The 14,731-nt window shown below is 39.3% G+C and overlaps 1 protein-coding gene across 1 annotated transcript; it reads right to left on the reverse strand.

Annotated features, from left to right (window-relative positions):
- Positions 1–224: 224 nt before the first annotated feature.
- Positions 225–14,160, reverse strand: PPID (peptidylprolyl isomerase D). Its single transcript, XM_054165654.1, has 10 exons — positions 14,047–14,160; positions 11,857–11,997; positions 11,322–11,428; positions 8,497–8,685; positions 7,573–7,695; positions 5,932–6,038; positions 3,304–3,445; positions 1,017–1,103; positions 887–929; positions 225–361 (listed from the first exon to the last, which is right to left on the reverse strand). The coding sequence occupies exons 1-10, from the start codon at positions 14,129–14,131 to the stop codon at positions 273–275; spliced, it is 1,113 nt and encodes a 370-aa protein (XP_054021629.1). The 5' UTR covers positions 14,132–14,160; the 3' UTR covers positions 225–272.
- Positions 14,161–14,731: the final 571 nt, after the last annotated feature.

The raw sequence follows: 14,731 nt of genomic DNA on the forward strand, positions 1-14,731 counted from the left end.
AAGCTTCTTAGGAAGCATCAACTATTAAGCTGCAAAAACACAACTGTTCCTGATTGACACATCAGAAACAACCTGAGTTGCAAAGCACACATTATTACAGCTTTAGGGGAAAAAAAAAAGAAAACCACATCAGCTGTGAAGTTTGTCTTTATTATTATGCTTTGGAGTTGTAAACGCTGACAACTGCAGTACAAGGCAAATGAAAGAGGCGGTTCCATTTATCCTTTTGTATGAGTTAGTGCATAGGTTTAAAAGTTTATTTAAAAAAAAAATCAAGCAAACATTTTAGCATAAGCTGCCTTCTCTTTTTCCTTCTGGGCTTTTATCTTCTGCTTGATTTTCAGTGTTTCTGTCTGGATAGCTGCTCAGAAAGAAAATCCATGATACAGTTATAGAAATCTCTTTACATAAGGTCTCCTAATATGTCAAGACCAGGTCCCACTGCTGCAACATATCCCTGTTATTTCATGGGTCAGATATTAGCGACAAAAAATCCTTGTCCCTTACTTTGTTTCACCTCCTAGTCAACTGGATAGAGGATGGTGTGGCAAGCCCAGTCTTGGTTCCAACACCAAGTTTATGAGCTACAAATCTTACCCAATTAGACTGAGAAATTAATAAAATTAATAAGACCCCTGTGAGATGGAAGGGGTTCAAGAGGCACGCTGCTGACCTACAAAAGCAGGCTTCCCAGCAGAACAGAAGCATCACTGATGTATAAAAACAGGTTTTCCATCTCAGTGGCCTCTACACTCAATACACCAGCATTTAAGCTGTGAGAAGTCACTGATTAAGGCATTGCATTGATGCAATTTTCTACTAAATACCACCCTGGTTACTTTGCTACGTTCTTGAAAGCTTTTATAAAGAAACAGCTTTATTTTACCTTTATCTTCAGGGGCTACTTCATGAGCCTTTTTAAGATCAGCCTTAAATAAAAGAGAAATATAAATTAATGTTCAGATTAAATGTTTAGTTTGAAGAAAAAATTAAAAATTAGGTATTGTGGTCATTACCAATGCCTGATCAAATTCTTTTATTCCCTGCCATCCTTGAGCCCGTCTGTAGAGAGCTTTAGTATTTGCTGGATCTATTTTAAGTGCCTGTAAATTTAATAAAATTGTCACATTAACATTTCATATACTTCACAGCCTCCCATCTCTGCAAGCAGCACAGCTGACACCAACAGACAATCTCCCCACTTGGTTTGAGGCTAAGCTGTCAAAACATTAACTGTGTAAAAAGGAATGCTATAATGTAGCACACTGAATAGCTAGCTAATGGGTTTGACTGCTTCTGCACCAGGAACGGTCTTTTGCGAAGGACAAGCAGACAAGAGGGTAAAATGGAACCTCTGTTTTGTGTGAGTGAATGTATGTATGTTTCTGGCTGTTAAGTCAAAGCTATTGGTACTGTTCACATTATCCTAACCTTGAGTCTTAGAGCACAGCTCTCTATATTGCTGGTCAGTTCTTCACACCAAAAAAAAAAAATGGCATCACAAAGAGAATACGCAGCTTTCCTGTAAAGCTTTTTTCACTGTAGGCTAGAAAAGTACATACAACATACACGCAATCTCATGCTTCAGGAGCCTTGCCATGTTTCAGTCATTATGCTTTTTTCAGCTGAACAGTTTCACCAGTGTGTATATACCAGCTCTAATATGACAGTATCAAAATAGGAAATAGAGTGGCTGGGCAGAGATTGTTCCACTGTTTGATTACTTATTTTTTCAGAGAAGCTCAGTTAACTTCTCTAACTAGCTGTTTTCTTCACTGTGAAGAATGGGGTTTTTTTTCTTACTGCAGATTGTTCAATAGTGTGTCATTCTTAAATCATTTTAAAAGAGTTTCTTAGTGATTAATCTCTTTGCATGAATGTGTGGCTTTATTACTTTATTAACTTTAAATCACTAATTAAGAATTATTAGATGGCACAGATTTTTTTAAAATCACTGCAGTCCTGGCTGTTAATATAAGGGAATTATTACCCTGGGTAATCCTGATCTGCCTGCTATACAGCTTAAAACCTCTTCTGTGTTAAGAGTTAGAAAATTGGTGCCTGTATTTGTGTACTCATAGCATTCCTTGGTTTTAGCTCAACCGTTGTGCTTACAGACATTTTAAAGCAAGATGTGTTTGAACAGGTTCAGCCGTCTGTAATTCCTTATTCACACCTGGTAACGCATGCATTACAGATTGTTTAAACTGCTTTTGGCCTTAGGAAATCATAGAAGGGAAAGTGTATAGTTTCTCATTAGGAATTATCTTGATTTCTAATAGTTAATCTTGGGAAACTAGTGTTTCAATTAAAACACTGATAGATGATTTAACACTTGTGAGATGTAAGTGAAATACCTAACAGAAACCCACTACAACTATGCAGTTGCCTTTTATGTAACTATCCTGTAATCCTGAAAAAAGCAGGGTAATTTTCTCCATGGTGTTAAGTATTAAAATCAGTAATTTCTATATGTAACACTTAAATGCTGTTTCAATTCGTACCAGTTTCTAGATGACAAATACCAGATTACAAAACTTTCTTCTTTTTTCTTTCCTCGTTTCCCATTTGTCCATTCTGAATATAGGTTTATGACAATTTTCCATATGTTAACATCAGCAGCAACCTGGAAAGCAAGCCAGGTCTCTAAAGACCCCTCACACAGGTAAGCTGGATTCCTGCTTTCAGCATGAAAGGATCAGGATCCTCTGCTAACAGATAAGAGCACTTTTAATGATTTCCTTCAAACTTTCAGTTTTACTGAATTATTTAAAGCTTCCTCAAATGCTCTAAGTTCTTTCAGTATGTGTTTGTCACCGTTCCGATTTGGCTTTAATTCAATTCTTTGTTTCCATATTTACTCTTTCTTTCTTTCTTAATTGGTTTAATTTCACCACTAAGCCCACCTGAAAGAGATTCAGTTAGAAAAGTGGTGTAAATGAATTAAATATGAGACCATCAAATCCAAAAGCAAGTAAAATGTTTCTTTCACTGAAGACAGTTTAAGTCCTTGGAATGTGCAAATCAGCTCTTCAAACCAAGCTGATAATAACAGTATGCAGTTTTTCTGGCAGTAAGTAATAGCCCTCTCTAGTTTGTTTCTAATGAGCCATTGCAATTTCAATTATTTTTTTAAAAGCCACATACTGAAAAGTTAGTAATAACTTCACAATCAGCCTTTTACTTTACTTTCAAATCCTAAGCTTGTCAGAAGACTCGTTTTTAAAAAAAAATATTTGTAGTTTCAGTCTCCATTTCCTAGATAGGCTAATTCTTAATCAAAACAGTAAATGTCACATTTACCTCTGAACAACTTTCAATGGCTCCCTGCCAATCCGACAGTTTTAGTTTACAAGCGCCAATGTTTAAAACACAGCTCAAAGCAACAGTCTTTAACTTTGGTTTGTCTGCCTCCTCGGCCACTGCTTCAGAAGCTTCTACATACCTGCAGAAAAACAGATTCACAAACATGTAGTGATGTTGCAAGTACTGTTTTATTCTGCCCTTAACTGTCTTTCTGTAGATATATGTGAACTGGCTTATCCAAACTTATGTTCTTAAAGCAGCTTCAATTCCATTATTGCAGATATTTATTAAACAATAGGTAAGACCAACTGACAAAAAAATGAACTCACTGGTGAATGTTCTCCTTTTAACTCCTAGTCCTCCACTGTACTACCAGCCTTCTTTTTCTTAAACAAATGCACTCTTCTAGATGGTGTGAAACCATTAGAATTTATCTCAAAGAGTGTTTATTCCACATTGCTTATCAGTGGCAAAAAGTCAACACCATGATGGCACCTTGTACAGTCATGGAGGGCTTCATGTCTTCTTCCCTAGTAGTATTTTAATTAGTTTAGGCATTTATGGCTAAAATAAGAATCTTACTTTACTTTGTAAAGGAGAGTGGTTTGATAGCATTAGTAATTCCACTTTCTTTTCACTGTTTTCCTTCATGTTTCTCCTGAGCTTCTAAACTGACACTGGTTTCAAAGGCAAATTCTCTCATTCTTCTCAATTTACAATGTGCTAATGCTGTCAGTTTTTTATTTTGAGTGACAAACACCTGTTCTGGATATCCAAGTTCTAACTCTTCCATTAGGCCTACTTGATAGAACTGTTTGGTTTATTTTAAAAATAAACATCATGTGTTTGCATACATTCGTATTTTAAGCATGCCACAATTCCTGCAGTCTTTGCAGATCAGTACCTATGTAAGTTCATTTTTTTTGTATGCTCTATCTTTTGAGTGCTGCATGATTTATGTAAAACTTTGGACTACAGAAATACATCAAAATTAAATTTGACAGGCCCAATGGTTTTTTCATTTGCTGGGCATCATACTAAAGCTGAGAACCAAAAGAGAGAGAAAAGAGTAAAAAGGACAAAACTGTTATGCTTGAAAAAAACAGAACACACCTATACTGTTTACTAATCACATGAAAACACAGAAGATTGCAACCATTCTGGAAACAAAATTAGACCTCCCAAATCAAAGAAATCAGTAAGATGAACATCAAGGGAGACAAAAGGAAGACATTTTTTAACAAAAAAAAGTGTAAAACTTTATGTATAAAATAAAATTTTAAAAAACAGGTAAGCAGCAATAAAAAGAACAGAAGGTCAGAATGGCTTCTGTTGGTAAAAAGAAAAAAAAAAATTACATTGCCAAATGGTTTTCTAGGCGAGTTGTACATTAAGACATGGGAGATACCCTGCTAAGTTACTCTATTCCAATTGGCTTTAGTGAAACACCAGCTAAAGTACACCATCCTATGTAAAGTATTAGATTTCAAGATGCAACAACAGGGCATGTCCACAAAAGTATGATCTACGAAGAAAAGCTGGAATGATCAGATATGTTTATTCCAGGAAAGTTGTTATTCTTTCCATCCACAAGGACAAATAAGCACCAAGCAGAAGCTGAATTGAGAAAGCCTTCATGGGGAGCACTTAAGAGTGAGCAAGACAACTGATTTTAAGGTATGGCATAATTATACATGGTATTTACTGAAGAATAGAGTAGGAAATGGACAAATAGAACACGATCCTTAAAGATCCATTCCAGCCTTTTTTCTCCATGATTTCTAAACACTATACATAGAAATCCTATTGACTTCAGAGTTTCTGTTGGTCTGTGATGGGCTTCTTGAGGGCAGGGGGAGACAGTCCATTTTGGGTTAATATCTATAATTAAAGGACTCCTGTTTGTTCTTAAGAAAGACATCAGTTGTTTGACTCTCAGTTAAAAATTCAGATGAAGCATTAAATAAGCCTGAATCATTTTTCTGTCATTATTTTCACCATTAAGTAAGTAGTGATTATTTAAAAGGTGAGGATAAAGGTCAGTATAACTTTAAAAAAAAAAAAAAAACACAAGTATTTTTAGGAGAAGATCATATGCATAAGGCAAAAAAGCATGAAAAGAAGAAAGGTGCAGTATGGAAATAAAAGCAGAAAGATTTTGAAGACAAGTCTGAATTATACATGGAGTCAGGATGATGGTATGGAGCCTCAGAAAAAATAGTAAGGGGTCACATTTAGTGGTGCTCTTTCTTAAACTTACCAATTTTCTAAACCTACTTTCTTTTAGAAACTGGAAAACGTATCTCCCTCTGTTCCTGTCCATTAACTGCCCTGCATACTATTGTGCTTTTCTTTCCTATTATGCACCAGCACAGCAAGGGTATTACAAAAAAGGAGTTGGTTTTAAACAATACTTCCTGCTTAAAGCTCTCACCCAGCAAAAAGTACAAGAGCTATTTGAATAAGTAGAGAAAAATCAACCAGACCTTTTGCAGATTCAGAAGGCTCTTCTTTTAAAAAAACAGAAAAGAGCATAGCAGCAGGCACTATTTAAATGCACATATCATTGCTTGATAGCACTATTTGGGTTACAGGAACTACCCAATTGAATGATGTTAGCCTTACCGTAAGCTTTTACTATACTTTTTAGCTGCCACTGCCCAATTTTGCGATTTGAAGAAAGTATTTCCTATATTCTTTATGTCTTCTGCTATGGCCACAATCTTGCCAACCTAGTAAAATAGATGGAAAATATAAAGTATGAATGTACTTATGAAAGAAGTCTTGAATTAATGTTTAACAGAAGGATCCATGTCCATCCTCTTTCAAAGATTATAAAATCTCAGAAAAATATCCCAGTTTAGATAAATACTAGCTTCAAACGATTCCTGTAATATTTACTACTTTATTTTACACGTTAGTCTGAAAGATGAAATTCCTAATGAACTGTCTAAAGTATAAAGGGTGAGAAAATACCAGAAATAACAGAGCCTTTCTCTAAATGCTGCTTCCCACACAGAGCTATATATAAAGGTGTTGACCGTTATTCATGGGAGACATTAACAATCAAAGTATTCAGCCAAGACTGCCTTATTCCCTGTCTTCCATCAGTATTTGTCACCTGAATTCTGCACACTCTCAAGCTATAAGTCCTATCAACACAGTTCTCCTTTTCCCAAAACGTAACTGAGAAAAGAGAAAAAGAACAACTGCCTGTCTTCATCCAACCATCATTTATGTTTCCAGGATGGAATATATTTCAAGTGCTAAGTTACTTTTCCAATGGCAATAAACAGTTTGTAATTACTGCCATCTATACCACAGTTGTCTTAAGGTCTGTCAAATGTATATATTGCCATTTGTAATACTACCAGTATACTATCAGTAACTGTGTATACTATCAGTAACACTTCCACTCTTACTTGCACGACCCTGAAAGAAACTGATCACAGCATGAGACCAATTTCATCATGGTTTCTGTAGTTTATATAAACAAGTCTAAAGTTAAAGGAGGCAGGCACCTGCCAACGTCACTTCTAAACAACAGCACACTATTGAAGTGCTTCTCAATAGCCAGATACAAGGAGTTTCTGTTCTCTAGCTAGCTGTAATGTCTTTTTACTATTCTAATTCTGTATTAACAATCTACATGTGCAGCTCCTTTTTAACCCTCCCACAAATTACTGCTTGATTTACAACTTGTCTGTTCCACTTTCATGATAAAGTTAAAACCTGCACAAGAGCTGTTTTCGCCAATCTGCTCCCTCCCTCAACAAGAAGTCTTCAGTTTGAATAATCTGAAAGGCAAACAGCTACTGGGAATTGAGAATTGACAGTTCTAGAGTAGTAAAAATCTTTTTCAAAGTTTGATCCTTTATTATTTCTACTACGTGTGGCAAAATCTTTTTAAGGGTGGATATTAAAAAGTTGCACAAAAAGAAGTATGTGTAGGTACAATGTTAAGTTAGATGCAGGATGGAGTTCTAGTAACTGCAATTTGCTGCTACAGCACAAAGGTAGGTACACAGAAACAAATAATGAGGGTGGGAGGGAAATGTAGTAAGTAATTATGGGTTTAGTTTTTGGGCAATCAGCTGCAATTACTATAGGAAAAAAAGATGGCAATCCTCATCCACAGCATTCTCTTTCCTTTCTCACTGATTCTTAAGAAAATAGGCTTTAGTGAACATCAGCACAGATACCATGTAACTCAGGTTACCTACAAGTCTTGCATTTTGTAAAATACCTTGAAATAAGAATACTTACGTCCTTCAAGTCCATATCTGAATCTTCAGGAAAATCTGGATAAGCATCTCCAGATCCATCCTGGGGAACAATTCCCCAGTCATCTCCTTCCTTTAGCTCTCCACATTCTGCAATGACGCACAACTGAAACAGTAAACAGCAATACTGCTTATTAAGATAATTTCCTCCCCCCCCAAAAAAACCAAACCAAAACAAAACCCTACAACTTCTGAGTGTTCTTTGAAATTCAGTATAAATACTTTTTCATTTGTTGTTTGGGTGCACTGATTTCTGAAACTTATTGTATCATTAGCCTATCCTCATCAAAAGGCTTTTATCACAGAAATTGTCATGTTCAGAGGAGCAGCATTCCAAAAACACCATACCCACGTTTCATGGAGAGGCTGCAAGAGGAACTGGCAGCCAGCTGAGCTGCAGCAGAACACAAGACACAGCAGTTCTGCTCCATTACAGAAGACAGCTCACTCTTAAACTTCCAAGTCTTTTAAAGTCATAGAGGTATTAATTTTTCAAACAACCACAAACTGACATGACCTACACACCAACTGTTTTTCCAGAAATATGACTTCTGGTATAAAATTCTTAACAATTACCTATCACTTAAGTAGGATTACGAATTCCACCTTTTAATTTCAGCACCTGTCCTATACTTCCAGCTGTACACTTCCACCTTCATTCTGATAAGGGCTTCTACCCTCAGCTGTATTAACAATAAATCAGTTAACTGTTTCTGAAGGGGAAATTTACAGCAAAAGAACAAAAGCCTCTTACCAAGGAGTGTAAAATGGAAATTGATAGCTTTGTAAAAATAACCGGCTAGTGCTTAACAGTTCTAAACAATACACTAAGCATTTAGAAGAAATTAATATGCATCATATGATGGAAGAATAGATATCATCACTAAGTGCTTTGGATTTTATTTACCTTAGCAGGATTTTCTCCTTTTACTTCAACGTTTTCTAACATTTTAACTACACCCATTCCTTTGATCACTTGGCCAAATACCACATGCTTCCCATCCAGGTGAGAAGTAGGCACCGTTGTAATAAAGAACTGAGAGCCATTAGTACCGGGTCCTGCATTTGCCATGCTCAGCAACCCTGGTTTATCATGCTGCATTGGAAAAAAAAAACACATGATATATAGGTCTGTTATAAACCACACATAATATTCTATAAGGTTATTAATATGTATATAGTAAGTACAGTGATAATGACAACTTGGTAAACCAGATAGTTAAAACTGGTAACCAATTTTACTTATCATGACTGAAAAGGGCAGATGCCCAGCTCTGCATCATTACTTGCCACCTAGCAGTCTAGTAAGATTGGTGCATGTCTGACTTGATGCTCTAATGTTTGTCTCCTTCTTGTACTCTCAATCCCATGCACAGCTGCTGAGTTTAGAGAGATGACCTGAGAAACATGAAATTCCTCAGTGGATTATTCAAGATCACTAGTCTTAAGAAACAAAGGTAAACACCACTTAAAACAGCTTTAATGTTACACTATCAAGATGGTATGTATTGTTTACTGTTAATTTTATAAAGGGCTGCTCATACAAAATATGTTGTGGAACTGTGGGGTTTAGGGGACTGCAGTCTTTATTATTTAAAGGCTGGTGGTCTGTTTAACTCCTTCACTTTCCTACAAAGATAGTTTTTATTATGCTGGGATTTTTAACCATCTCATTATTTTGTCCCACAAACTAACAAAAATTTATTACACAGCCTAACACAATAAAATACTGTTTGTCTTGTATCCTGTAAGTACTTTTTCCTTCTTTGAAATAATAATTATCTTGCTCCATGACACAGATTATTTCATTTTCACTTGTACTGCAGCAATATACTTTTTGTATGTGCTGTGAATCTCTTGTTTAACTGGCATGACACAGCCATTAAGATATTATTCTCTCCAAGCTGATCTGGCTATTATTCAGAGCAAGGAATTCTGTTTAATGTAAAGTCAGTATGTTACACCAAGACACTGGTACATGTCTGAAGCATGCAAGCTGTGATATTCCTAAGAAACTTGATACTGTGTGGAGGGAAGGGATTGAAAAAAACCAAAAGCGTATGACAGCACAGGGGAGAGAGGCAGAAGCTACTGTGAAGCAGACCTCGAAGTTCAATGGGATGTTGACTAGTTTGAGACAACAACCTGAGACAGCTGTATTTGTCTGGTTTGTGTCTATAGTCTGTACACTTTGAAGGACCTGTTATTTTGAAAACTGTTTTCCCACACAGTGTTTGGATGTCCGCAGTGTTTGGGTGGACTCCTTCCCTAAGGCACAAGTCTGAATCTTTCAACCAGGTTTGGCTCAGAAAGTTTGGCAAGAGGTTGTACATCTGAGAGCTAGAATTGCACCCAGCCAACAGAAAGCTACTGGAATATTCTTGGGTTTGTCTCTTCTAAGCTCAAAACTCATCCTAGGAATGGAAAAGAGGAAGCCTGTTAGCAAGAGAAGGCATCTGGTAGCAAACCTGCAGGAATGCAGCCTCTGAGACAAATACCTGACATTTGCATTGTAGTTGCTGGTAACCAAGTTAATCAGGAGGGTTCCCCCATTTTTGCAAATGCCATTTGAGGCTGGCCACTGACTCAGTGCCCAAGAGGCAGAATAAAACCTGTAAATCTTACTTTTTTTTTTTCCCTCCCCAATTACATCTAATGTTGGACAGCAATGGTTTGTAAACAAAGAAACAAGTAGAAATAAACTGGTGTTACACTTGCAGATTTATCTTTTGTCTGTGAAGGTTTGTAGGAGAGGCTGGAAAGTTATAGAGCAGTCTGGTGGTCCAGAGAAGCTGGAAGAATGGCAATGGACATTTTGAAGATTATGCCTTTGCAAAACAAAAAACCAAACCAAACCAACAAACCAAAAAACCCACACACAAAAAAACCCCAAGTAAAGACACAAGACATATCCTGAGAAAAGTGCTGTTCAAAACCAGTGCTTGTGTGTAAAGCATGTGCACCTACAGTCTTTTTGGTGTCACTAATGCTGAAGGACAAAGACAGTTACAGAATTTCCTGCTCTCATGGCACATTTGCCTCCTCTCTCCTTGCAGCTGGACTGACAAAACTGCTTGTGGGACTGCACTAATGCAACGAAGTCGCAAGCTCTGATATAGGAGTGGGAATAAATAATGTGAGGGCTAGGAATTTCTGCCATCAAAGACAGCATCTCTTAAAACGACATCCACAAATCAAGACCTTTGCCTACTCCTAAACAGCCTTTTATTTCTTATTAAAAATAACTCCAGTGGGGACAATGCTTGCTTTTAAATCTTCCTTTAGATTCCTTCTGCAGTCTGCTGTGGATTCTTCATTACTTAAGAAATATATTTCTCATATCTAACCTTATGAATGTTATTAGTAGATTGAAAAAAAAACCATAGTATTTGTTTAATGCTAAAATGCTCTATGCTTCAGAGTGACAAAATTTGCCACTCTTTTAAAATAGTATCTCTACTTCAAGGAGAACTAAAATGCTATTTCATTTCTGATAGTGAAATTAAAAAGAAATTTTAAACTATGGGTGTCTTTGTCTTAACGAGTTTGACTTCATTTTCAAAGAGAGAGACTTTTATGGACAGACTAGTTGGGGACTTTTTTGCTGCATTCTTTCCACTGATTAAATATATGTTAACCTTGGACTAAAGAGCACCAACGCTGAACTTGAAGCAAAATAAAAAAGCATGAAAACTTAAAAAATAAATATAATTAGTATTTTCAATAGAGTACCTTATAATGAAAGTTTTCATCTTCAAATTTTTCACCATATATGCTTTCTCCACCTGTGCCATTTTGGTTTGAGAAATCCCCACCCTGGACCATAAATTGCTTAATGACTGTAAAAGAAAATAATGATAAAATATAGCAGCAAGGCATGAAAGGCACAAAGAAAAACAATTCAGAGATGAAGAGTAATCCTTGTCACCAGATCCTGCACCTGTACAAAACCAAACCCACCTTTTATTTATTGTGTTCCCTAAATACTCTTTTTCAGTCCTTTTCAAGAACATCACTTGATATTTAATCTTTTACCTGAAATTATTTCAAACTATTTGTAACTCTTAGTAAAGTAGTTTTACTAACCTACTAGTGAATTTATAATTTAACATTGTCAATGCATGATAAGAATATCTAGCTATTAGGAGGATCAGGAAGTCAGAAACTTCTTTTCAGTCATTTCTTAAATGAGTGCTCTGAAATACTATTTAAAATTACCAGTAATGGAGGGCTTCTGTTAGCAACAGGAAAACAAAGGAGAACTTACTTCTGTGGAAAGGACATCCTTTATAATGGAGAGGTTTTCCAGTGGTAGGCCCTGTTCCTTTCTCTCCTGTACATAATGCACGAAAATTTTCAGCCGTTTTAGGTACAACATCAGCAAATAATTCAAAGACAATGCGTCCAACTGAAATAATAAAGAGAGAACGAAAAACATTTTTAAGTTCCATCCCTGGCATGGTGATGTGTTGAGCATTAAAGGGCAAAGGATATTAACATTTAAGACTTGGTAATTTTTATTTAGGTTAGTACAAATTTACTTTTCAGCACTGTTCCATAGCAGTCACTAGCAGACTTATATTAGGTTATTTATCAAGCTTACTACCAACAATACATAGTTTCAGGGGAATAAAGACAGACTATTCCAAAAACTATTTTCTGCCAAAAAAAAAAAACCACCAACCCGACACACATATTCTATAGCCAAATTGTTTATCATGCACACTTACATTGTTTCACATACATACATATATATGTGTGTAGCTCAATTAAAATTTGGTATTTTTTAAATGTTTTGTATAGACTTTTACTTCATAAAAAAACTTACGCTAAATGTACACCAAGCTTACTCCTCATTCTCTTAAAACCTCAATTTTACTGACAAAACAATACTTAACGTTCATATGAATAATAGGCATGTACAGTTACAGACACTACAAGTCATTAAAATAAAACCATCTATGTTTAAGGAAGTGAAACCTGAGTAGCAAAGAGATCCTCTAATAAATAGTCAATAAATGGATTCTGTGGCAAATGCTCATCTTTTAACAAACTGGCTTCTCAGCTATTTCTGACTCTTAGCAGCCACCACCACTTGATGCTCCTGTTTTCTCATCAGCCTCACACTCAATTAGTTAATAGCTTCACTCTACCGGAAGCTAAATGTAAATCTATTAATTCTAATTAATACAGGAATGAAAACAAATTAAAGGACTGAAAGTCAATAAAAGGCAAATAATTTTCAGGCTTTTTTTTTTTTTTTTAGTAGAATGAAAGGCATAATTTTGACACAAAGGCATCTAGCTTCACTCATGAAAATTTTGAAAAGCTATGTTTTCAAATATTACCCTAGCTTCCATGTGGTTGTTTCACTTCAATTTTGGCCATTTGCCCAGACTTTCAAGTGACCTCTGGCAACACTTGGCAATGCCAAGAGATCAACTAGGCCTGCAGGTCTGCCTAAGTTCTACCTCTACAGACCACCACAGTCTGGCACGACCCCGGGCCCAGGCCAGCAGCGGCAGCAGCCAGGTGAGGCCTGCCACGCTGCAGCGTATCCCCATGGGTGGTGAGATACTGGAACAGGTAGTCCAGGGAGCTGGTGGAAGCCCCATCCCCGGACGTTTTTAAGGCCAGGCTGGACGTGGTTCTAGGCAACCTGATCTGGTGGAGGAATGTCCCTGCCCATGGCAGGGGTGGGGTGGGGCTAGATGACCCTTGGGGTCCCTTCCAACCCTGACAATTCTGTGATTCTGTGAAGACACGTCGGGGCCGGGAGCCACAGCCTGACAAGTCGACCGCTGGGATCGAGGCCGATCCCGGCACACCGACAGCACATGGAGTACGCGTGTAGGCACAGACTATCGTCACAGGTACCCGCAGAACAGAACGGCAGACGTATGGCACGGTGCCAGCCTGCTACGCTCGGCAGGATGTGGCTGTAAAGGGTCCGTGTTGCTGGCAATCACTGGTGGCGGCAGATATGCCTGCTTCTCCGCATCACCCACGGCCCTTTGCCTCAGCTAAGAAGCCACAGGAAGTAGGATGCCGATGCAGCCATGTCGTCCTTTTCTCTTTCCCTCGGGCCTGTTCATTCTGGCGGGGAAACCAGAGAGAGAGCCCGCAGGACCCCCGCGGGGTGGCCCACCCTCGCCCCACAGGGCGGCCCGTTCGCCGCCTGGCCGCCTGCCTGGCGTCAGGTGCGTGTGCTCGCAGCCCCCGGGGGCACAGCGCAGCCCTGCGCCATCGGAGCCCAGTGGTCCCTCCTCATCGAGAACGTTCCGCCTCGCGGCCTGGCCTTGGGCAAGAGTCGCGTCACGCACGCCCTCTCCCGCCGCCCGGGCCAGCTCCAGCGTGGTCCGCATAAAGGTACCCCGGGCCCACCCCAGGCCCGGCCCTACCGCGCGGTTTTCGCCCGGGTCCCGGCCGCGAGGACCTCCTCCCACCCCCTCCCCACCTCGTTCGCCTCCGATGTCCACATCGAAGAAAGTGCGAGGGTTGCAGGGCTTGCTAGGCCGGGCGATAGGGGACGGGTGCGACATGTTGCAGCTGCCCGCTACCGCGTGGCTGTGGCTGCGCCTCCTCGGCCGTCCGCGATTTCGGCCGCCCGCGATTCCGGCCGCCGCGGGGTCGGGACCGTTCCCCGCTCCTCCCACCGGCGGAGGCGGGCGGCTGGCAGAGCCAACCCGACCGGCGCTGGAAAGGAAATCAGCCTCCGGGTTAGTGGCGCTGGCCAGTGCTGGCCCGTGAGGCGAGGAGAGCGCGGCTGGGCGCGACAGCCGGCAGCCCTGTCAGGAAGTAGGGTAAGGGTGCGCCTGGCGTCTCTCGGTGTCCCCGGCATGGCTCCGCACCGCTCTCCGAAGCCACAGGCAGCCGGGCGAAACGGCCGCCCGTGGTAGTGACCTGCGGAGCGCTGGGAGCCACACGGCGGAGCCAGGGTCCTGCAAGTGGCTGTAAGGAAAGGTCTGCCTCTGAGTCCTGCTTTTAAGCCTTAAACCACTTGGAGATAAACTGCAAAAAGAAAATGTTTTCTTCTGGAGGATACAAACACACACACGCAGAAGGCCTTGAAAGGCGGGTAAGAAGAGGGACTTTTTGGTTTTTCCTGTGTTTACGTTTTTTATGAGAGAAATGCAGGCTTT

The sequence above is a fragment of the Dryobates pubescens genome, chromosome 1 (assembly GCF_014839835.1).
Source record: "Dryobates pubescens isolate bDryPub1 chromosome 1, bDryPub1.pri, whole genome shotgun sequence".
Lineage (NCBI taxonomy): Eukaryota > Metazoa > Chordata > Aves > Piciformes > Picidae > Dryobates > Dryobates pubescens.